Source organism: Theropithecus gelada, chromosome 1, assembly GCF_003255815.1.
Source record: "Theropithecus gelada isolate Dixy chromosome 1, Tgel_1.0, whole genome shotgun sequence".
NCBI lineage: Eukaryota > Metazoa > Chordata > Mammalia > Primates > Cercopithecidae > Theropithecus > Theropithecus gelada.
This window is the reverse complement of record NC_037668.1, coordinates 164,642,930-164,666,052: the sequence shown is the minus strand read 5'-3', so window position 1 is coordinate 164,666,052 and position 23,123 is coordinate 164,642,930. Positions and strand designations below refer to the sequence as shown.

Here is a 23,123-nt window from a genome sequence, read left to right as displayed (position 1 = left end):
TGGGCAGGTGGGAGGCAGGAGATATGTGGTGTGATGGTTCTCACCAGCTCTGCTGCTTTGGGCAAGTTCCTAAGCTTCTGTGAACCTCAGTTTCCTCATTTTAAAACTGAGATAATGAGAGCTACCTTGAAGGGTCATGGTGAGGATTAAATGGCACCTTGTGAGTAAGTGGCTACCCCTGCCTGGCATGCACCAAATGCTGAATACATCACAGCTATTCTTATGAGACACCTGGGCCCTTGGTGAAGGTCTGTTTTCTGCCTACATTGTGTTCTGTTGGTTTCCATTATGTTCTATTGGTTTTCACAGAGCTGTTGTTTGATGTCATGGCCGTGGGTGGTCACCAGGGCTTGGCTCTGACCCACCTCACACTCCATATGTTTGAAATGAAACTCCTCCTACTGATAAACCTGCTCTTTCTCATGTGTCCCTGTCTCAGCCAAAGGCACTCAGTGGCCCAAGCCAGAAACCCCCAGGGTCTTTCTGGACTCCTCCTCCCTCTTGCTCTCCCTGGGTCCCAGTGTCCAGCAGGTCCAGGCCATTCCAGCCCTACCATCTCCAGACTCCAGCTCCTCCTCTTCAACTGCTCCTGCCCTTGCTTGCTCTCCCCTGCCTGCAGTGGTCCACTGCCATCCACATCTCCTCCCCTGGGCCCTTCTCCATATAGATCCTGCCACTGCCTTGCTTGCAAGTCTGCAATGGCTCCACAACACTTACCAGAAAATCCAAATGCGTTCCCGTGGCATGCAAAGTCCTCCATAACATGACCCCTGCTGATCCCTCTGGCCTCACCACCAGCCTGCTGGCCACCCTGTCGATCATGTGGAATGACTTTCAGGTCCCCTAGCTCTCTAGCTGCCCCAGCCTCCACCTTTGCTCATCCCGGCCCCTCTGCCTAGAGTGTCCCCAAGGCCCACTGCCCAAGTAGACCTCCTGCCTCTTACAACCCTTTGACCCCCCACAGGGAGCACCAGCCCTGTGTCCTCACTGTCCCTTATAATCCTGTGCTGCTCTTTGCTGCCTTCTGACAGACTGCGGCCTCCTTGAGGCCACGTCATCCTCACATGTGTTCCTAACTGTGGAGATTTTCCATGGCTTCTCTGTTCCAAGAACAGGAGAGAGGTGACATTCCGCCATCAGCAATAGCATTTGGGCTTGGGGGCCAGGGTCACTCTCCAAAGAAGGCTTCTTAGAGTTGCTGTTGGTGGTGGGTGAGGGGAGGTTTTATGGTTGAGAAGGCCCCACCAACTGGTGATTCTGATGCCCTTCCCCCAGGGGCGTATGGTCCCCCGACAGAGATGAAAGTATTTCGGGTTCGGGCTTCTGCCCTTGCTGTTCTCTCTGTCTGGAATACTCTTCCCCAGATATCCGCATGACTCACTTACTTCTTCCTTGCAGGTCCCAACTTGAAGGTCACTTTGTCACTGAGACCTTCCTGGCTCTCACCCCCTGACTGTCTATCTTCTTAGCCTGATTCATTTTTCTTTTTAGCTGTTGTCAAAACTTGACTCGTTATATATTTGTTAATTTATTTGACCCATCTCTCCTGACCTGAATATAACATCGCTGAGAGCAGGGACTCAGCTCTGTTCACTGCTGTGTCAACTACATCTGGAACAGTGCCTGAAAGTGCTGTGATGGAATGAATGAACCAGTGTCCTGGGGCACTGCTGCGAGAGGTGCAGGCTGTGGGCAGGTGCAGCTGCACACCGTCACTATCACTCTGAAATGAGGTCAGCGTAGGCATTGAGTAAGCATTTGGAAAATTCTATGGCAATCTGCAGCCACTTCCACACATATGGGTGGACTATAGACCATTCTGGATTTGTCAAAGTCACATGGCGAATCCCAGCTGGCACACACTGTGGAGGGGTCCCACACAGTAAGACCATGTATCAGGCCATGATGGAGTAGAAATGAAAAATGACCAACTGTGGTCTTTCCCTACAGATCATCTGAGAAGCCCTGCCCCAGAATGCATCATCCTGCCCAGCACACAGTAGGCCCTCAAGCTATGTTTGTTGAATAAATGAACAATGGAAAGTCACAATCTCTGCTCACCTTCAAACCAGGTGCAGCCTTGGGATCTGTATTCCTAAGAAGAAACACTGGACCTCAGGTCCTGATCCCAGAGCAGGAGAGCAGTGGCTGTCCCTGACCCCCTGATCTCTGAGCTCAGGGGAGGACAGTGAGCCCGCCTGACTTTGTGACGTGAGAGCTCCCTTACCTCAGCCCCCAACAAGGGCCTTTATTACTAAATGTCCCCTTCAAGGGAATTCTCATCCTTCCATAGATAAGCCTCTAACTGGTGCTCCCTGGGGCCACACTTAGCTGGAGGTTGTCCTGGTGTGTGACCCCTGATGCACAGGCCTTGCACCTGCTCCCAGGGGCACTGGAGCCAGGCACTCCCAGAGTCTTGGGCTGAAAACAGCAGGGCTGGGACCGCACATCCCCTCACCCTCCCACTGCCTCTATTTTCAGGCTGAGTCTGCTATCTCCAAGGGTCAGCCAGTCCTGAATGCTTCTCCTCCCCTGGCCTGCATGGGGCTTTGTGGGAAGATGATGAGAACTGGTTGGGCTTCCCTCCAAAGGGATCTGCCCAGTGCCAGTGTCCCTATCTGGGACCACAGAGGCAGCAGCTACCACACCTTCTTCCCCTGCAATCCTACCCCTGGCACAGTGGCCTGGTCAGGACTCCAGGCTCCCGGGCTCCCCATGTGCCCTGCTGGAGGGTTCTGGGATCTACAGAGCCCACTGAAAGGACCTTACTCGGCTGGCCTGGGGAGGGGCTGGCAGAGGCAGCAAAGTGTCTGCAGTTGAAGGGAACCCTGGGAAGGTGCACTGCCACCACATGACTGCCTGTCACCTGGGCCTGAAAGTCTCCTTCCTTAGGGTCAAGACAGAGTGATCTGCTCAGGCACATATCTCACTGGAGCAGGGAGGCACTGGACTCATATTTGTTGTTAACTCTTTAAGGCATGTGTGCTACAAGGAGACAAGGTAGATTTGACTGAAGAGGAGGACGCCCAGGGTGCTTGCAGGGAGCTCAGGCTGGGGCGGAGGACAGACATCCTCAAATGTCCACTCCCTCTTAGGGACCTTACAGGAAGCTCCCCACACAGCCTTGGCAGGTGCTATCAGAAGACAGTTTTACAATATTCATGATTGCTTTCCTCCTAGATTCCCCCATTTTCTTGTTCCCTTAAGCTGACAGCGGGGCTGGGCCCCCTTGCCTCAGGACTGGTTTGTGGCAGCGCCCAGGCTTTTGTCTTCCAAAGCCTGAGAATCACTGCAACATTGGGAGGTCTCAGGGGTAGAGCTCACAGTTTGAAGGTGTAGCAGGATCTGGGAGGAGGCACTGGAGCCCCCAGGAAAGAGGACTCAGCCTCAATTCCTGCCTTAAGAAGGGTGCAGAGGACCTATGACCCTGTCACCTGCGCACTGCCTGAGACCCAGGGCCTAGGCACATTCCCCAGGTAGGCGGATAACTGAAGGCACCAGAATAGCTGCAGTGATCCCTCTCCATCCTAGAGGGATATGCGCTCAGGATCCATGGAAAGTTGGTTCTCAGGAAAAAATAAGTCATTTCTTGCACACCTCAGTTGTGGACAGAGGTTTGGTCCGGCTGTGCTGTTTTTCCTGTTTCACAGAGGAGGGAAGTGAGACTTAGAGGGGAATGAGGTGCCTACCAAAGGCGAGGAGGCCCTGCCTGCCGTGACTGAAGTAACAGAGTTTCTGGTAGGCTGGCCTGATGTGCTGGCCTCTATGGCCGCGCCGCACACTGGATGTCCAGGGCCCTGATGTCTCCACAACCACCTCATTCTCCAGGTTTGGCAGATGACCCGTTGAAGAGTGAGGGAAGTGGCTATGTTTAGTCCAATGAACGCTCACCTAAATAGATGTAACTGGAATGGGTCTCCCTTGCCATCCTACCTCCATCTCAGGGGTCTCATTTCCCTCTTCCAGTTCCCTCTTCACTTCCCTGTATAGCACTTCCCTCACCAGGCAACCAGGCTCCCTCAGGTCTGGGCAGGCCAGACACACCAGGGCTGACTAGACAGAGGGACAATGGGGCCGAGGGTCCCAGGAGGGCTCCGTACGTTCAGGGTGAAGGGGGCTGGGAGAAGAAGGGAGACCAGCGCTGTCTTGGGTAATGAGGATAATAATAGCTAAGCATTAGTAAGCACCCATGTACACGCCAGGCCCTATTCTGGCTGCATGCATACATTTAATACTCACCGAAACCTTATAAGGTAAGTACTTTTTTTTTTTTTTTTGCATTTTCAAGTTTTTATTTGTATACATTTTTGTCTTAAAAAGAAAAGTAGGGCTGGGTGAGGTGGCTCACACGTGTAATCCCAACACTTTGGGAGGCTGAGGTGGGTGGATCACGAGGCCAGGAGTTCAAGACCACCTTGGCCAACATAATGAAACTCTGTCTCTACTAAAAGTACAAAAAATTAGCCTGGCTTGGTGGCAGGCGCCTGTAACCCCAGCTACTTGGGAGGCTGAGGCAGAAGAATTGCTTGAACCCAGGAGGCGGAGGTTGCAGTGAGCCAAGATCACACTATTTCACTCCAGCCCGGCAACAGTGCGAGACTCCATCTCCAGAAAAAAAAAAAAAAAAAAAAAATCATTATCACAGATTACAAAGGGCTAAAGCAAGAATAGAAGAATGAATGACTCTCTTTAGCCTGGAAAGCGGATACTCTCAATAGTATTAATGTTGTAATACAAGCTCATTCAAGCGTTTTACATTTCTTCTTTTATGTCCTTTTAAATGTGATATCCTAGCATATAGTAAAGATCATGTACTATGAGTATCAGACGGAAATTTCTCCACAAAGCCAGATAAGTTTTCCTCTCCAGTGAGAAATAGGCTATAATAAGTTCTTAAAAATTCTTGTCTTCTCTGCCGTGGCAGAAGAGGGAGAGGCTGGGGGCTGGGGAAAATCCAGGGACGTTCTACACAGGAGGTACTCTGGGGTTCCATCCAGGAGGGTGTCCGATAACCCAGATCACTCTACTTAGGCTTTTGGCAAAAAACAGCCCTCACCCTCCATCTACTAGTCATCTTCCCTGCCCCTCCTCCTCGCTTCAGGGCCTTCTGAGCTCTATCTTTTGTAAAATGAATCATCAGGAAAGGGGGAAAAAAGAGCTAGGATGGAACAAAAGTAAAACGTTTAGCAACTTTGACACAGGGACTCGGCACCTCTACCTGAGCCGCAGGGGTCCCGGCTGGAGCAGGGCTAGGTGGCCCTCGTCTACTGGTAATGCATCTGCTCCCAGGTGCAGAAGAGGGTGAGAGAGACCCGCACCTTTCAGGGCTGAGGCACACAGACCTTCTGATGTCTGATGCCCAAAGGTTGTGCTGGCATGGAGCAACCTTGGGAGCGTGCAGGATGAACAGGGGGATCTGGGCTGGCTGCTGCTTTGTGTCTCAGGTCTTGGAGTCCCATGGGAAGATGGTGGGTGTGAGGTGGCCAGCCCCGATGGCCCTTGCCATGACAGCTACATTGGTTCTCAATTCAAGTGTCTTCAGAAAGTGAAGATGTAAACTACTCTTTGCAACATTAACTCCTAACAAGTCCAAAAAGAAGAAGAAGAAAAGAAAAAGCATCCCCCTCCTCCACCAGCCTATGTTGAGATGAAGCCCTCACCTCTCTGCCCCAAAGAGGCTTCCTCTTTCGAGGGTGTGTGTGAAGAAGACGGTAGCCCCCTGGCCTTGGAGTAAACTCTAGATAAGAACAGTCTTTCCCCACACCCCAAGGCTTCTTTGTGCCTCCGAGCCCGGCAGAGGACGAACACTGTTTCTATGGTGCTGGATACAGCACAGGGCGGCATGACCTGAAGAAAAGAAAGTGGGAGGAGGAGGTCCTGGAGTCCAGTGCCTGGTGTAGTGTGGGGCAGGCTCCAGACTGAGCAGGGAAAGGCCTCGGATCCCAGTGTCACAGCAGAGGCCAGACGCTCCTCCTTGGGTCAAGGCGAATAGATCACAGGAACTGAGATGGGCTTCCCACATACAACCACTAGGAGGGCAAAGGCAGGGAAGGGTACAGGCCGAAAACGAGGTGCCCAAGGTAAGGGGCAGGCCCTCGCCAGCCTGGGATACTATCTCTTACTCCCAACCCTTGGGCCCAACGGAGGAACCAGTTGAAAAAGAGGGCCCAACACATTTCCATCAGCAAGCAACAGGACCACAAACTCCTCCGTGTTGCCCAGCTCCCACTGAGTGTGGACACGCAGTCATACCCACACCCAACACGCATCCTGGTCTGTGCAGCGCAGTCCATCATCATCCTCCCTAGCTTCTGACGGCAGCTGACTAAGGTAGGTACTCTTATCCCCATTTTACAGATGAGGAAGCCAAAGCACAGAGGGATTAATTTCTCCAGGATCACATAGCTACCAAGAGGCAGAGCCATGATATTTACAGTTTGATTCCATACTCTGTGGTCTCAACCACCATGCCAGGCACGGGGAAGAGAGAGAAAGAGCATGCCTGGGACATCTGGGTACATTTGTTAGATCCTGCCCTCAGTCCACCCCAGGTCTGTCTTTTGCCCGCCAAGGCTTGGGTTCAGCATGACTTCAGCTGTGCGCTGTTAGTGCTGGGAGGTCAGAGAAGGAAGGGGATGAACATTTATTGAGCAACTCCTGTGTGCAAGGTCAAACACGAGGTTGTTGCACTCATGGATGTAACAGTCCTGAAAAGAAAGATATTGTGGACCAACCTGACCAACATGGTGAAACCCTGTCTCTACTAAAAACAAAAAAAAAATTAGCTGGGTGTGGTGGTGTGTGCCTATAATTCCAGCTACTCGGGAGGCTGAGGCAGGAGAATTGCTTGAACCCTGGAAGTGGAGGTTGCAGTGAGCTGAGGTCGCACCACTGCACTCTAGCCTGGGCGACAGAGTGAGACTTGGTCTAAAAAAAAAAAAAAAAAAAAGAAAGATATTGTGGTCCTCTGTTCACAGATGAGGTAATGGAGGTTCAGAGAGTTTAGGAAGCTGCGAACCAAAGTCTAGATTGGAGGCAGGTTGGTTTGACTTGAGAGCCTGTCCTTTCTTGCGACTCCCGGGCAGCTAGCACAGCTTGGGCAAAGGCTTTCCTCCAAGGCTTCTGTTGTTCAGCTCTTACAACGTCTGCAGCCCCTGTGCCTGGTGTGAAGGGGCATGGATTGGGATGGGCAGGGAGGGGGAAGCTAAGTGCCCTGAAAGGGGACCTAAGTTCTTGCAGTGGTGGGAGGGCAGGCTCCCGGGTGGGTCTAAAATCCAGGCTTTCGCTCAAGCCTGTAATCCCAGCACTTTGGGAGGCCGAGACGGGTGGATCATGAGGTCAGGAGATCGAGACCATCCTGGCTAACACGGTGAAACCCCGTCTCTATTAAGAAATACAAAAAACTAGCCGGGCGAGGTGGCGGGCGCCTGTAGTCCCAGCTACTCGGGAGGCTGAGGCCGGAGAATGGCGTGAACCCGGGAGGCGGAGCTTGCAGTGAGCTGAGATCCAGCCACTGCACTCCAGCCTGGGTGACAGAGCGAGACTCCGTCTCAAAAAAAAAAAAAAAAATTCCAGGCTTTCATTCATTTCCACAGACCCTTTTTGAGCACCATCACTTCTCTGTACAGTGGCCCAGGCTCAAACAACCCTGTGCTCTGCAGGTGCTGGATCTCTGAGGGGTGAGGCCAGAGCTGCAGTCCTTCTGAGGCCCCAGCCTCCCCCAGATGGCGAGTGGAATGGGCTGCTGGCCATAATAGTTGGCAAGTGCATTCCAGACCCTATAAAAAGACAAACACCCTGGCTGCCAGAGGCTTAGGCTCCAGCCTCGTGGAGGACACTGCGGCAACTTGAACCCCAGGAATGCGACAGGGGCCTGGTGGAGCCGGCTGATGCCTGAGGGGTGGGCAGCTGCCCTACAGTCCAGGAGGGGCCAAAGGGGCAGCCATCTTGCCGAGCCTGCGGGCCCTGCCCTGCCCTGCCCTCAAGGACAGCAGGCACCATCTACTTAAGCAAAATCTAAATTATCCGGAACTTGGAAATAAAACAAAGAAAGGATGCCATATCTTTGTAATATCATGTTGGAGCATTTTATAATAGGCCTGGCCAAGGATTATTTAATTATCCAGGTCAGGGTTTCTCAACCTCAGCCCTAATGATATTTTGGTCTGGATACTTCTTTGCTGGTGGGAGGCGGGCCTGTCCTGTGCATTGCAGGGCCCCTGCCTCTACCCCACTAGAAGCTAGTAGGACACATCTCTGCCCCTGCCCCTCCCCTTCACAATTCCAGTTGTTGCCAAATATCCTCTGGGGCAGAACTACTTCCCCTCCCCAATCCCTTGAAAACCACTGACTAGGAGGGAATGTAACTTTGTTTAGCCCTCACTCTTCTGTCCTCTAGAGATGCAAATGAATTCTGCCTGATAGGAAGATAATCCCAATGGTTAGAGTTTTACTGCCCTGTAGGACATTAACCAGCTTGGTATCTAACCTAGCAATCCTATTCCATCATTCTTTCTCCAGTGTCATAACTTCTGCTCCTCCAACTCCCTTTAACCCAGCTTTACACGCCTGCCTGTTCTCTTTTGAGTTGAACTAATCTTTGGTATGTGTTCTTTCGATATTTTACTTACAGTTGTGTTTTCACTTTTTGAACATCATACTTTGACGTAGGACTGCTTTGAGGGTGAAATGAGATAACGTAGCAAAAGCAATCAGTTTCTCATGTCTGCCCAACAATTAGTAAGTCTGATGATTGTTTTTGCTTTTCCACATTGGTCCCCTCAGCCTGGCCTAGGCTGGAATGGTAACCCTGCCCAATAAAGGATGTAGGCCTGCCCATAAAGCCACCTGGGCATGCGCAGTGATCTAACCTCTCTGCGCTGCAGTTTACTCCTCTGTACAAATGAGAAAAATAAAAGTACCTGCCTCATGGCATTCAGTGTGATAACACATATAAGGCATTAGAACTGTGACTGACAATATGCAAGTAATCGACAAATATTGAATGTCATTGTTGCTGCTGCAGCTGCTGATTTGCTGGAGGACTAGGGAGGGGTGACCAGGAAAGCCACTAAGAAAAGTTAGAGGTTTCAAGGAGAGAAGACACAGAGTTAAAGAGAAATCAGGGACAGACGATGGGCAGGGTGAAGAGGAGTTCTTTACCTGAAATAATCTTTTGGCATAACTATTGGGAGTTAGACCCTTTGAATCTAGAACAACCTGGGGGTCTCTGTGACTACAGGCATTTTGGCTGGTGAGCCTGCTCTGTGGGACCTGCATGATCAAAGTTCCTTCTGTTGATAGATAAAGCACTAAAACTGAGAAGGTCTTCACTCATTCAGTTACTTCTTAAGTATACTTCTTAAATACACAATATCATCCCCATTTTATAAAGGAGGAAACTGAGGGAACAGAAAGGTTACATAACTTGTCGAAGATCACACAGCTAGTACGTGAGTGGGCCTGGGCTCAAAAGCAGGTTCTAGCTCCAGAACCCATTTTTATAACCACCATGCCATAATGGGCTGATTTCAGAGCCCGGTGCCACTGTAACATCCCATGGTTGGCCAGGACCTCAGCATCCTGGATGCCCCTCTTGCCACCCTCTGACCTGCTGCATATTCATTCCCAGGACTCCTTGCTCTCTCTGGACCTCAGTTTCCTCTTCTGTTCAGGGAGGATCCTGGGCTTTCCCACTGACACAGAGCAGGCAGAGTCACAGGGGCACCCCTAGCCCCAGGAAACCCAGGCACCAAGTCTATTACCCTCAGCCAACGCTGGCAGAAGGGCTATGGAGGGACACTGCCAAGGAAGCCCATTCCCACAGACAGCAGTCATATCCCCAACCCTGCTCACACACAAGGCAACTGAGGGGAGCCTTTCTTAACCACAACCATCCCCACCCCTGACCCACCCAGCCAGTCTGGCATGTGCCAAAGTGAGGAAACCTCTGTCATAAAATGCTTGGACCTACAAATCCAATTGCCTGTCAGTGGACACAGGCACCTGTATCTCCACACATCTGAAGTTGAACTCACCACCTTCCTCTTCCCCACCCCCACCTGCAGTCTTGGTGATACTGCCATCTGCTCTGTTCCCTTCTGAACCCCAAGTGTCATCCTCCCCCTCCCCTACACTTCCATCCCCACATCCAGTCCTCACCATGGATTCCATCTGGCAGGTCTTTCTTAAGGCCACCTCACAGCCATCTTTACCATCACCAGTGCCTTGGCCCAGCCTCCCCTGTTGCCTGCTTGGATGACTTCCCTGGGCTCCCTGCCCCCTTCCCTGCTTTCCCTCGTACCCCATGTCACCCCAATCCATGCTCCACGTGGGGCCTGATTTTTCTAAATCCCCACTTGACCTCTCCGTCTCTTGCCTGCAGCCCTTTGCCCATGTGGCTCCCTCTGTCCAGAGTCCCCTTTCCCTCTTGGCCTTCTACAACGCGCTCCTTCACAGCCAGACTACATAATGGGGGGCCCAGTATAAGTGAAAATGTGGGCCCCCATGTTCAAACAGTAGGAAATAAGTGCTGATGAAGGTACTAAATATAAAGCTTTTCCTTTTTTTCCAGCCCCTTTCTCAACCTACCATGGTGTCTTTTGATTGCTGTTCGGCGTTGTGTGGGGCAAGTGCAGACTGTCACAAGCACCTCCTCCTAGTCTTCTCCCTCCACCCTCACTATCCCACAGCCCGACATCCTGTGCCTTGGACAGAGGTGGAGGTGTGGAGCTAGGCATCTCCCCTTCACTCAGACCCGCCACCTCAACCCATAGTGGACATCCGGCACCCAAGGGTGTTGCAATCTCTGCTTCCTTGGAGACAATAAGTACCCAGAATGGGGGAGGGTCTTGGAGGCTCAACCTCATAGGGTCGTTTACTGAATGGACTGCATCACTCTCAGCCCAGGGTAGAGACAACCAGAGCCATGTCCTTCCCTGAGACACGGCCCTTCCCATTCTCCCACTAGGGCCTCGGCCAAGTGGCCCAGGACTCCAGAGGGCAAAACATCAAGCTGAGAGCCCCTCCTTAGAGGCAGGGAGATGGCAGAAGTCAGAACCTCGTGTGAGCCAAGGCTCCAAGCTTGAGGTGCATGTGCCATTGTCCCAATGGACTTCACTTACAAATCATAAATTCAAAGATAAAATTACTTAAAATTTCAATACTTTGACCACAGAGTATTCAACCCCAAATGTGGGGCCCTTCTGAGTGGGGGTCCTCTGGGATTGCATAGGTTGTACACGTGTGAGCTGTCCCTGTCCTCAGCCTTTAGGTCTCAGGTTAAACATCCCATCATTTGGGAGGCCTTCCTGATCTCAAAACTAGCTTAGGTTCTCTGCCAATATGCTACTAAAATGTCCCCAAACCTTGAACCTTTCCCATTTCATTTTAACTACTTGTTTAATTGGTTTTATCATGTTTAGTTGTTTAATTCATGTAATGAAGCTCTGTGAAGATGGGAACTGTGTCTATTTGGTTCACAGTGATATCCCCAGTATGTGCCAGGGATATGATAGGCACTAAAGAAACATTCATTAAATGAATGAGAAAGTTCATGAATAGTTAATCCTTAGGCCTCCTTTCTTGAAAGCTATGGGTTAATCTAAATGACTGGAAAGACCCCAGCCCTTCTCAGATACCTACAAAGCAGCCAATAGGGTAAGAGAGAGAGTACCTGCTGCCCCTTTCTACTCTGACTCCTCTCATCTCCCTCTTGTTGGGTTTTGTGGACATGAACAGTGAGGAGCCCTGAGCTCGAAGCAGGCTAAGCGACTTTGGGTATCACCGACTTTCTCTGGGCTTCACAATTAAGTGGTCAGATTAGGAGTCCTCCCTGAATATTCATTTCCCATACAGCTCTGACATGCCAAGTGGCATTTTCCGCTTTGGAAACATTTTTTATTAGGTTTCCGACTTCCAGGGAACTCATAATCCTGTCTCTATGATGAACTCTAGGCCTAACCCAAGGTTTTGCAACTCCAGCCCACAAACTAAAGAAAAACACACATAGGACTACATGAAACCGTTAAGGCAGCCATTTTGTTTCAAGATGGAAGATGATATAACCTCTAAGATGTAATTTTTTTTTTTTTTTTTTTTTTAGACAGGGTCTCACTCTCTGTCACTCGGGTTAAAGTGCAGTGGCATGATCCTGGCTCACTGCAGCCTCGACCTCCCGGGCTCAAGCAATCTTCCCACTTCAGCCTCCCAAGTAGATGGGAATACAGGTATGCACCACCAGGCCCGGCTAATTTAATTTTTGTAGAGACGGGAGTCTCTCTATGTTGCCCAGGCTGGTCTCGAACTCCTGGATGCAAGCGATCTTCACGTCTCAGCCTCCCAAAGTGCTGGGATTACAGGTGTGAGTCACTGCATCCAGCAGAGGTGTAATTTAATATCCTCCAAGGTGGGGCAGAGTTTTTTGCAAAAGTAGTCAATGTAAGGAACTGAGGCCCAAAAATATGAAATCATGAAGGGTGGGGTAGACCCAGAGCTCTCCCTGCATTCAGAAACATGGAGACTAAGCCGATGGTGTAGAATGCCCAGACTTTAAGAAATGCCTTCCTTGCCAGCAAAGGTGGCATTGCCCTGCCAACATTTAATCCCACTCTCCTTCCACACTCGGGAGCTCAGAGTGTTTTCTCCTCATAGCAAGCACACATTTAGAATCCCAGCTTCCCATCAGCTCAAGATAGATTCCCATGGAAACCAGCATAAGGGAAAGGCAGAGATGTGTCAGGCCCTGGACACATGCTAATATACCTCCTCCCTCCCAGGCCCTGCAGTTTCAGTGCAGGAAAAAAAAAAAGCCCCGTTAAAAAAGGTGGTTCCATTGTCCTGTCCCCTAGGGAGCCTGAGGCCACTGTTTCTAAGAGGGCTTCCCCTAGAAGTCTTTCTGCTGTCACCCACCACCTTGGCAACATAGCCTGTACAAGAGCAGATTCTGGCCAGGCGTGGTGACTCACGCCTATAATCACAGCACTTTGGGAGGCCGCGGCGGGCGGATCACCTGAGGTCAGGAGTTCGAGGCCAGCCTGGCCAACAAGGCAAAACCCAATCTCTACTAAAAATACAAAAATCATCTGGACATGGTGGCAGGCGCCTGTAATCCCAGCTACTTGGGAGGCTGAGGCAGGAGAATCACTTGAACCCGGGAGGTGGAGGTTGCAGTGAGCCAAGATTGCACAGCCAGGGCAACAGAGTGAGACTCTGTCTCAAAAAAAAAAAAAAAAAAAAAAAAAATTGCAGGTTCTAAAGTCAGAGAGACCAACCTGGAGGCCCTACCACAAGACTTAGATGTGGGGTGACCCTGGGCAATGTACCTAAACTCTCTGAATATCAGTCTCCTTGTCTTTTAAATGGTTTAATAATGTTACTTACCCCACAGGAGTAGTTATGGGGATTAAATAATACAATAATGTAAAATATTTAGCTCAAATCCTGGCATTTAATAAGTACTTACTAAATGCTAACCATTTTTATTATAAATTAACTATTGGGTAAATAAGTCCCTGAACCTATCTAGGCCTCAATTTCCTCATCCATAAAACAGAATGAGGTGGGGGGGAGGTAGGACAGCCTAATTTTTGAATATCCCTTCCAGCCCCGGCATCTTATGGTTCCAGGTATGTGTTACCGATGAAGGGGTGAAGAGAAAGTGGTATTGTAGAACTCTAAAACATGTTCTTGCTTCAGATTCCTGGATAAAACTCTCCCATGAAGGCAAACTTAGTGGACACAAGTTTCTTATGAATTACATCTAGGGAAAGGAAATTAACATTCAACCTCTGTGGTTCACTAGCTGACCTTACGAAGCCTCAGTTTCCACATCTATCAAATGGAACCACTTTATGAGGTGGTTGTGAAGATTAAATGAGTTTACTCTCATCAGGTATTAGCACAGTGCCCAGGACCAATGACTGCGTGCTCAGTGCTGGCTGACAATGTCACAGAATCTAGAATAAGCACGTTGACCCTGGAAACCTGTTGAGCCACTCAGCCAGCCCTGCAGGTGGGTGGGGATGCAGGGAGTTAAACCACCAGCACCATCCCCCAGAACAGAGTCCACCAAGGGGGCCTCCCCAAGCCTGGGGCTGCAGGCCGGCAGGAAGGGGGATGGAAGAGCCAATCTTACCAGGCCGAGGTTGAGAGAGTTGTTGTCATCTTCTGGCATGGGCAGGTACACGGCCAAGGCCACACAGTTGGCAAAGATGGTAAGCAAGATGATGGTCTCGAAGGGCCTGGAGCCAGGGTTAAGGAGAGCCCTTGGGCCACAGGGGCATGGGACTTACAGGGTTAAGGGGAAGAGGGCGCTGAGGGTCAGTTTGGACTGTGACTCTGATGCCAGGCAGGTGGACAGGCTGTTGGACACTCGCCCACGCTGCTCCTTCCCTGAGCACCTGCAGGATACAGTGAGGACCAGGTTCCTGCCTTGACAACTAGCTGCCTTTCCTCAGGAACAAGTCGCTTTCACATAGACTCCTTGGAATGGTAAAGGTCTGGTCCCTGGCTGAGGGCTACTCAGCTTTAAGGCCTAGGGGGTCTTCACACTGCTCCACTCTCAGTGCCTGTCTATGCGCTTGCCTCCTCCCAGGGAGCCATGACTTTCCCAGATTCTGGCCAATCCACAGAGGCTCACCCAGAGAAATGGCACGGGGGGGTAAGGGTTGATGCAGGGTAAGGTTGAGAACTCACCGAGCAGGACTGGGAATGAGGGATGGAGAGATGAACGATGAATTTCCAGAGCCATGTGTGCATGCTGGTGTGCTCGTGCTCACACCCATCACACCTCACCCCTCCCAGACACACCCACCCTGCCACAGCCATTGAGGGTACCCCAGGTCCATGGCTTTCTTGACTTTCTGACCCATTAGGCAGCAAGTGTGGAAAGAGCTAGAGAAAGGAAGGGAGGAAGCGAGGCAGTTGTTTGGGGGCGGATGGGGAGGCATATTATGTAGATGGGCTTGACAGAAAAATCCCATTCTCTTCCCAGTAACCTCCAGTGTTTGAGAAAAGAGGAGGGCCACAGGGGCAGGGGGCTACGAGAGGGGAAGGTACAGAGGAGTAGAGGATGGAGGAGAGGGAGAACCCATGGAGTAAACCTGTTTGCAGAAGAGAGGCAAGGAGGGAGGGCCTAGGAGGGTTCGATGTGGGTGATTTACCGACTGGCCAAGGGCAGGTGAAGGGAACAGGGCTGACCCTGACCCCAAGATATCTCTACTTGCCCCACGTTTGTCTTTTCCTTCTAGTTATCCCTCATTCTCCTTCCTTCTAGGGAACAGTTGGTAGGAGCCCAGCCTTCCAGAACCCTTCAGAAATATTTCAAATATGCCCGACCCTCGCTCTGAGAACCCACTTGACACAGCCCTCCCCTTCTCTCTGTCACTCCTTCCTCCCTTCCCCAGATAACCCAGATATTTTCAGCATTCTTCCCCCCAGAGCAAATGCAAACATAGCATGAGATTCGAAGTCCCTGTCCCCAGGGTGGCACGTCTGAGCTAGAACACCCAGGCTTGCTTGGCCTGTGTCTTGGAGCCACTCAGACCAGGCGTCTTTCAGACCCATTTTTCCCCTTGGCTCTGTCCTCAGCTGGGACCTGCCCCCAGAGGGGTCACCCCCCACCCAACCCAAACAAGGGGGAGTTTTCTCAAAGAGGCCATCGAACCTTTTATTGGTTCCTATCCTATTCTGAAATGAGGCTGGTGCTTCAAAAACCTAGTGGCACCCCATGATAATGTGGATTTGGGCACACCTGGGAACAGTCCCCATGGAGCAGGCCCCACCCATAGGTGGTCAGTAGGCATCTCTGGTTGTCACCCAGGACTTGGGTGGCCTGCTCAGGCCCAGGAAGCCCCACCAAGTCCTCCTCCTCTTCCTCCTCCTCTTCCTGTTCCTCCTCCCCCCTCTTCCTTCTCTCCCTCCTCTTCCTCCTCCTCCTCTCCTGCGCAGCTGAGGGCTCCTTCCCCCAGCCTCACTCAATTCTGTGAGTTCACCCCAGGTCTAAGTCCCAGGCCTCCCTGGCCCTCCTGTAGGAAGTGTGTGCTCTGTGATTACCCCTGAATCCCTCCCCCATGATGCATGCTCCCCCCCACGGCCTGGGCCCTGAAGGATACTTCCATTCTACGATGCTGATGCAGGCCTTCCTCAGGGGGTTCTCCAGGGTCAGGCAGAACAAGGCCCGGGGTGGCCTTGGCAGAATCTCAGGAACCGGCTTCTTGGGCTGTTTCTTCCTCAGGCCTTCATCCTGGGGTGAGGACGGCTCCATGGCTTCCCTGGGAATCTGGCTTTCTCCTGCTCCCCCTCCCTAGTGCCCTCTCTTCCCTGCGTCCCCAATGCCCCCCGCCTTGAGGACTGGGCTGGCTGAGGCTGTCGGCTGAGCCTGCCCTGCTGAGCCAGCCGGGGGGCGGGGGCAGCAGTGGGGGCAGGAGGATTACTCTCCCCACTCCCAGCAAGTAAAATTAGCCTCCACTCGGCTCCCCACTGCCGGGCCTGAGCTCCTGAGGCCAGGCAGCTGTCATTCCATCCAGTCCAGCCAGTGACTTCCCAATCTGTCCCCTGAGGAGGGTGGGGGATGGGGAGAAGAACTTACACACAGGCCTGGGATGGGGCATGGGCAGTGGGAGAGGGAGACAGGATGGAAGGTTTCAAGCCTGGGGCAACAGAGATCAGGAAGGGGTAGCCTTGGATATGGAACCTCAAACGGCAGAGTGGCCCCCTCATGCCAAAATTAGGTTTCCCCTCCTCAGCCCCATGACATTGTCTGGAGAAGGCACTGGGCAGCCTAAGTCAGGACAGCTCCACAGCACCCTCTACCTATCTCAGTATTTGCACCATCAGCCAAGACTCCCCAAACATACCCTCAACCCAACCCCCCAAGCAATCCCATGTCAGGGAAACAGTAAACCCCTCTCCAGTGGGCTGGAAGACTCCCAGAACATCCCTGAGTGTACACACCTCTGGCATAGCACCTGCCTCACTGTGGAGCATCTGCTGTGTATCTTTCTTCCTCACCTCCTCCCACCCCTACAGGTGTAAAGGTTGTGTGCTTTATCTCTGGGACTCTGGCCCCTTCTCTGCACAGTCCCCACATATACTATGCTCCCTGTAAATGATCACTGAGGCCAGGCGTGGTGGCTCATGCCTGTAATCCCAACACTTTGGGAGGCTGAGGTGGGCGAATGGCTAGAGCTCAGGAGTTCAAGACCAGCCGGGGCAAGTGGTGAAACTCTGTCTCTACAAAAAATACAAAAATTAGCAGGGTGTGGTGGTGTGTGTTTGTAGTCCCAGCTAGTAAGGAGGCCAAGGTGAGAGGATCAGTTGAGTCTGGGAGGTTGAGGCTGCAATGAGCCAAGATCGGGCCACTGTACTCCAGCATGGGTGACAGAATGAGACAGAGTGAGACCTTGTCTCAAAAAGAAAAGTTCATTGAGGCCAGCCGCGGTGGTTCATGCCTGTAATCCCAGCACTTTGGGAAGCCAAGGTGGGCAGATTACTTGAGATCAGGAATTCCAGACCAGCATGGCCAACATGGTGAAACCTGAACTCTACTAAAAATACCAAAAATTAGTGGGCGTGGTGGTGTGCACCTGTAATCCCAGCTACTCTGGAGGCCAAGGCAGCAGAATTGCTCAAACCCAGGAGGCAGAGGTTGCAGTGAGCAGGCATCAAATCACTGCACTCCAGCCTGGGCAACAGAGCAAAACCTGTCTCAAAAATAAAAATAAAAATAAAAATAAAAAAATTCATTGAATGCCTGAGCTAACACTGAACCTTAAATGCGCTAACACCGAATCCCACATACCCTTCCAGCAAGTACTCTGGACTAGCAGTGGGAATGAGAAAGGGGCACCATGAAGGGTGAGGGTAGACAATGATCTAGGAATGAGAAAATTCAACAATCCTTTTATTTAGCTCTTTGGTGCCAACACAGTGCCTATGTACCCATATGCACACCCCCCTCCCCCAAGGCTTACAGTCTGAGGGAAAAAAACCACAGTCCTCACCCAACCTGGGACAAAACTAGACGACCTCGTTGGGGGGCGTGGAGGGAGTGATCGCCCCCCACCAAGGAAGCTAGAGAACGCCACCAGGGCACATAGGTCGCCTCTGCTGAGTCTGTGGGTTCGGTCCGGGCTGAGCGCTGGCAGCAGCCTGGCCTCCCATCCCCTCCTCTGGGTTCCTTTCTCAAGGGGCAAGCCTGCTCCCAAAGAAGTCGCTAGCATTTGAGGCCATCTGGTGGAGAGCAGGGGCATGGTAACCGAGGGATCAAAGCCGGGCTTGCCTCCCGGGAACTCGCAGAGACTGGGCTGCGCCTGCGGCAAGGAAGGACGAAGCAGAGCTACCTGAGGCCGAGCGGGAGCCAGACCCAGGGATAATCGTCCTGGAGTGCCCCTCTGCACCCCGGAGGAGACGCAGGACGCCCGGAGCAGTCCCAGGCCCTGCCCCTCGCTGCACTCACGGAGCTCCTCAGGTCTCTATCGCGCGCCTGGCACCCGTTGCCCTGCACTTCCTCCCCAAGTTGATGGAGGAGGGAGGATGTCGCAGACACGGGAGCACCGCGGACCTCCTGCAGTCACCAGCCTGCGGCGCATCGCGGGTGACCCAGCAGCCTCCCGCTGCTCCCGAAAGTGGGACGGGGCCGACGGATCATCCCCCAAGCCAGGGGCTGCCACAAGCCCGATCAATGGCAGGATTCCTCCGATTCCAAGAAAGGCGAGGGGGAGAAGCAGGAGGACTCGGATGACTCCGGTACCAGGGAGGAGGGCGCCCGGGCCTCGCAGTCGCCAGGGCGGTCGGGCCGGGGGGCGGCGGGCGGCGCGGGGCAGGGCCCGGTGCCCGGGAGGCCGCGGGCGGCGGGGGGCGTCGCGCCGTCTGGGGCCGAGCTCAGCAGCTCCTGCAGGTACTTGATGTAGCGGATGGCGGCGCGCAGCGTCTCCACCTTGCTAAGTCGTTTCTCTGCCAGGGCGCCGGGGAGGTGGCCGCGGAGGCGCGCGTAGCCCTCGTTGACGCACTTAACGCGCTGCCGCTCGCGCTCGTTGCGCTTCTGGATGAAGGCTGGCTCGAAGGGGTATTCGTAGACCCCGAAGGCACCGGGGAACGGCACATAGGGGAACACCCCCGCGTAGGCGTCGTAGTAGGGCTGCTCGGCTGGGCCCGAGTACAGCAGGAAGGGCACGTTGCCTAGGGGCTCGGCGGGAGGCAGGGGCGCCTGCCGGGGAGGGGGCACGACGCCCAGCTGCATGCAGCTGGGGGGCCCCAGGGGCCTCCGGTCCACCAGAGCCCGGCAGAAGTTATTGTTCATGGTGCCACGTGGAGCTGGACCCAGAGTGAGGCCCCCACCAAATGGCCCCTGCTTGGGGTCTACACGGTCTCGACCACTGGGGCAAGTCACATCGCTAGCAGCAGCTCCGGGGTACCAGGATTTGCTAGGGCCTCTTTTCGCCCTTTAGGGTGGCTTCCAAGGACTCCCTAACACCAGCCATCGTCCTAGACAAGTGTGGCCCCTCTCAGGGGGTCGGTGCACGCCTTCTCAGATCCAGCCCATGGCGCCGCGGAACTCTGAGGGGCCACACCTCGCTCCGCAGCACCCGTGGGCACGGCCACAGACCCACACGCCTTGCCTCTTCCTGCCGCCCAACATGGGCACCTCAGGCCTAAACCCCAGGCTCCATGCCCTCCACCCCCATCCCAGCGCCCGGTCCTTGGTCCTCACGGCCTTCGGGATCCCTGATCCCTGGGCAGTCCGGGGTGCCCAAACTGATGGCTGCTATTAGGAGTGCGCCAGCTCAGTGGAGGGAGTCCCGGGAAACATTTCTAAACAAGAGGAGAGGAGAGTGAACATATCAGTTAGGAAAGGCCTGTATTATAGGCTTATTTGTATCATCTCCACCCGCAAACGGGATTGTAAGCCTCATGAGGAGCGGTGGTTGGCTACTGAAGGGGCACGGATCTGGGTTAAAATCTTGTGCCCATCCCTTAATAGTCGGGTGACCGCTTTGAGTCGTGGTTTCCGTAAGGGAAGGGCAAGGGAAACATCCCTGACGAGAAATTAATAAGCGAATCAACTGTGAAAATATGTATGCAAAAACACCTCCTAAAGGGCATAGCTTATACAAATGCCCAATTTTGTCATGTCCCTTGAGAGTGGGGATTAAGTCTCATCACTGATCCCTTCCAGGGCCTTACATCTAGAAGAGGGTCTGAGACTGCCTATTGAATTAGCAGCAGCAGCCATCAGCCAACGAGGGAAGCCAACTCTTTATGGAAAGGAATGCCTCTTTGATAACCAGGTAGGTGTTGTTGGTCCGTTCAAAGCCCTCTGCCTGGCAGAGACAGTCATCAAAGCCTTCCCTGCCCCAGTCCCTATGGTCTGAGATACACCCTCTCACCCCACCCTGGGTTTCTCCGTGGCACCTAATGGGGGCATCTATTCTTTCACCTGTATGTCCTGAGCCTAGCCCAGCCCCTGTCAAGTAATAGATGCTCCACAAATACATGTGGAATAACTGAGAGAGAGGATTAGGCAGAAAGCTGGGTTTGTTAGGGTGGGACTGATTACACGTAGCCTTTCATAGGATTTAGGAAGCTGTCATTTCAGAAATAATTGGTGTGTGTTGAGTTTAGGTGCCACCAAGCTTCATTGAATGTGGTTATCAGATCCAGGTTAGGTGCCATTTTGTCTAGGAAGCCTCTCTGATCGCACGCCCACCTCTTGTGTGTGTCTACAGGGTACCATAAGGTCTATATTAGCACTTATCACGACTCTATTATTTTTTCCCTCTTCGTAAAAGATGCTCAGGACTTAGCAAGTGAGTGAGTGATGGGCAGCATGACACCTTGGCCACTGGGCACAGCCTCTCCAAGAGACAGAAAGGGGCTAGCTCTCTCCCTGACAGGAGGAGTTCGTGGTAAACTCAGATTCCTGAGAATGTCTCCTTCTGCACCCTCTCACCTCTGTCCTTATTGCAGGCCCTGAGTCTGTTTCCAGCTTGCTTTGTCCTGCACGCTAAATGAGGACCAAGAAAAATCAACAATGATTCTAAGCATCACGGAGACTTAGATGTGTTCTCAAAAGTGAAACCAGGCCGGGTGTGGTGGCTCACACCTGCAATCCCAGCACTTTGGGAGGCTGAGGTGGGAGGATCACTTGAGGACAGGAGTTCGAGACCAGCCTGGCCAACATGATAAATCCTGTCTCTACTAGAAATAAAAAAACTAGCCGGTGGGATGGTGGGCGCCTGTAATCCCAGCTACTCGGGAGGCTGAGACAGAAGAATCACCTGAACCTGGGAGGTGGAGGTAGCAGTGAGCCAAGACCATGCCACTGCATTCCAGCCTGGACCACAGAGCAAGACTCCATTAAAAAAAAAAAAAAAAAGAGTGAATCCAAATGTCTGAGAATTCAGGACAAATTCACATATCCCTCCCCTTCTCAATGGCCTTCAAAGCCTCCCCGTTGCTTTCAAGAGAAGGTTCTAGAAAATGTCTCCCAAACAGACCCTCAGATCTATCAGGTCAGTCTTCTCTGGAACTCTTAGCTCTCCTGATCTCACACTTGTCTTGTGCTGGCTCTGGTCCTGGGGGCCCTCTCTACACCTCTCTGCTTTACCCAGAGTCCTGCCATCCTTGATTCCAGCTCCTGCCCATCCTGACTGCCTGAGCTCTCCGACTTCCAACATGGGTTGTGCATTATTCTATGTCTTCAACCAGAACATAAGCAACCGAAGGCAGGGTCTAGGGCTTTTATTTCTCAGGTAATGCCTATCAGTCCCTTGCTCAAAATGATTTGCTAGCAGTTCTCTTTTATTGTACAAATTTGGGATCCAGACTGCACTCTCCCACATGACCCCTGTATTCATATTTGACTTCATTATTTAAATTTAATTTGATAGGGGTCAGAAGTTTACGACAATTTTAACAAGTACAACTTACTATTTGTTCATGCTGATTTAATATTCATAACTTATTTTCCTCATATACTATTACATTTCTTCATATAACAATTCAGAAAGGTGATTCAAACAAGAAACCTCACAGTTGGACTATGTATTTCTTGAGCCAATTCTGTCTTTACTGTTAGAAAAGAACAGATAGGCCAGGCGCGGTGGCTCATACCTGTAATCCCGGCACCTGGTGAGGCCAAGGAGGGAGGATCACTTGAGCCCAGGAGTTTGAGACCAACCTGGCAACATGGCAAAATCCTGTCTCTACAAAAAATTAAGAAAATTAGTGGGGTTTGGTGGCATGTGCCTGTGGTCTCAGCTACTCAGAGGGAGGCTGAGTGGGGAGGATGGCTTGAGCCCAGGAGGCAGATGTTGCAGTGAGCTGAGGCTTCACCACTGCACTCCAGCCTGGGCAACAGAGCAAGACCCTGTCTTAAAAAAAAAAAAGGAAAAAGAAACAACTCATAACCTACCTGCCAGGTAGCATAGGGGGGTACACACCTGCAATTGTGTTCTGCGTCTATCACTGAATACGAAGCTGAAGAACACAGTGTAGCATATTACCATTAAGCAGTATGATTTTCATTCAGTAAATATGTACAGAGGGTCCTGGATATCCTGGTACTGCTCTAGGTACTAGGATAGAACAGCAAACAAACATTGCAGTGAAATAATAATAATGATGATAATCATAGCTACACTTCTTATTCATGATGTGCAAGACACTGTGCTAAGAGCCTGATGTGAATCATCTCATTTAATTCTCATGCCATCCTTGAGAGGTAGGTGCTTATATTGTTTGGTTTTACGGGTGAGAAACTTGAGGCACATGAAGGGTAAGTCACTTTTTAAGGACCCACTGTTAGGAATTCATGAACTAATAAAGGCTAACCCACAATCTCAGTTTCCCACCTCTTCCCTCAGTATTTCTACTAGTGGCTTCTCATCTGATCAAATGATCGGAGAGGTTTACACTGACCTAACAAAAGAATCTTAGTAAATTATTCCTGCTGGAGAGGAATTACGATTATAATTATAATTCCTGGAGGGGATATCCCGCTGAAGATTCAAATTATGATGCTGTTATTTAGCTTCTGCTAAGAGAAGAACTAAAGGTCACCCTGGTCACCTTTTGGGAGGGTAACACCCCCTTGAAGATGTGTTTGGCAGGTGGCCCATGGA

General features: G+C 51.8%; 2 protein-coding genes across 2 annotated transcripts in view; both read right to left on the bottom strand.

Moving 5' to 3' along the window:
- CACNA1S (calcium voltage-gated channel subunit alpha1 S) overlaps positions 1–16,492 on the bottom strand; it is a 74,509-nt gene extending 58,017 nt beyond the window's left edge. The window contains exons 1-2 of the mRNA XM_025387235.1: positions 16,113–16,492; positions 14,135–14,240 (exon numbers count right to left, since the gene is read on the bottom strand). Of these exons, the coding sequence (XP_025243020.1) occupies positions 14,135–14,240; positions 16,113–16,264 (258 nt within the window). The 5' untranslated portion in view covers positions 16,265–16,492. The remainder of the gene's footprint in view (positions 1–14,134; positions 14,241–16,112) is intronic.
- Positions 16,493–17,672: 1,180 nt separating this feature from the next.
- Positions 17,673–19,300, bottom strand: ASCL5 (achaete-scute family bHLH transcription factor 5). Its single transcript, XM_025382381.1, has one exon. It carries the CDS (start codon positions 19,298–19,300, stop codon positions 18,680–18,682), a length of 621 nt encoding a protein of 206 aa, XP_025238166.1. The 3' UTR covers positions 17,673–18,679.
- Positions 19,301–23,123: the final 3,823 nt, after the last annotated feature.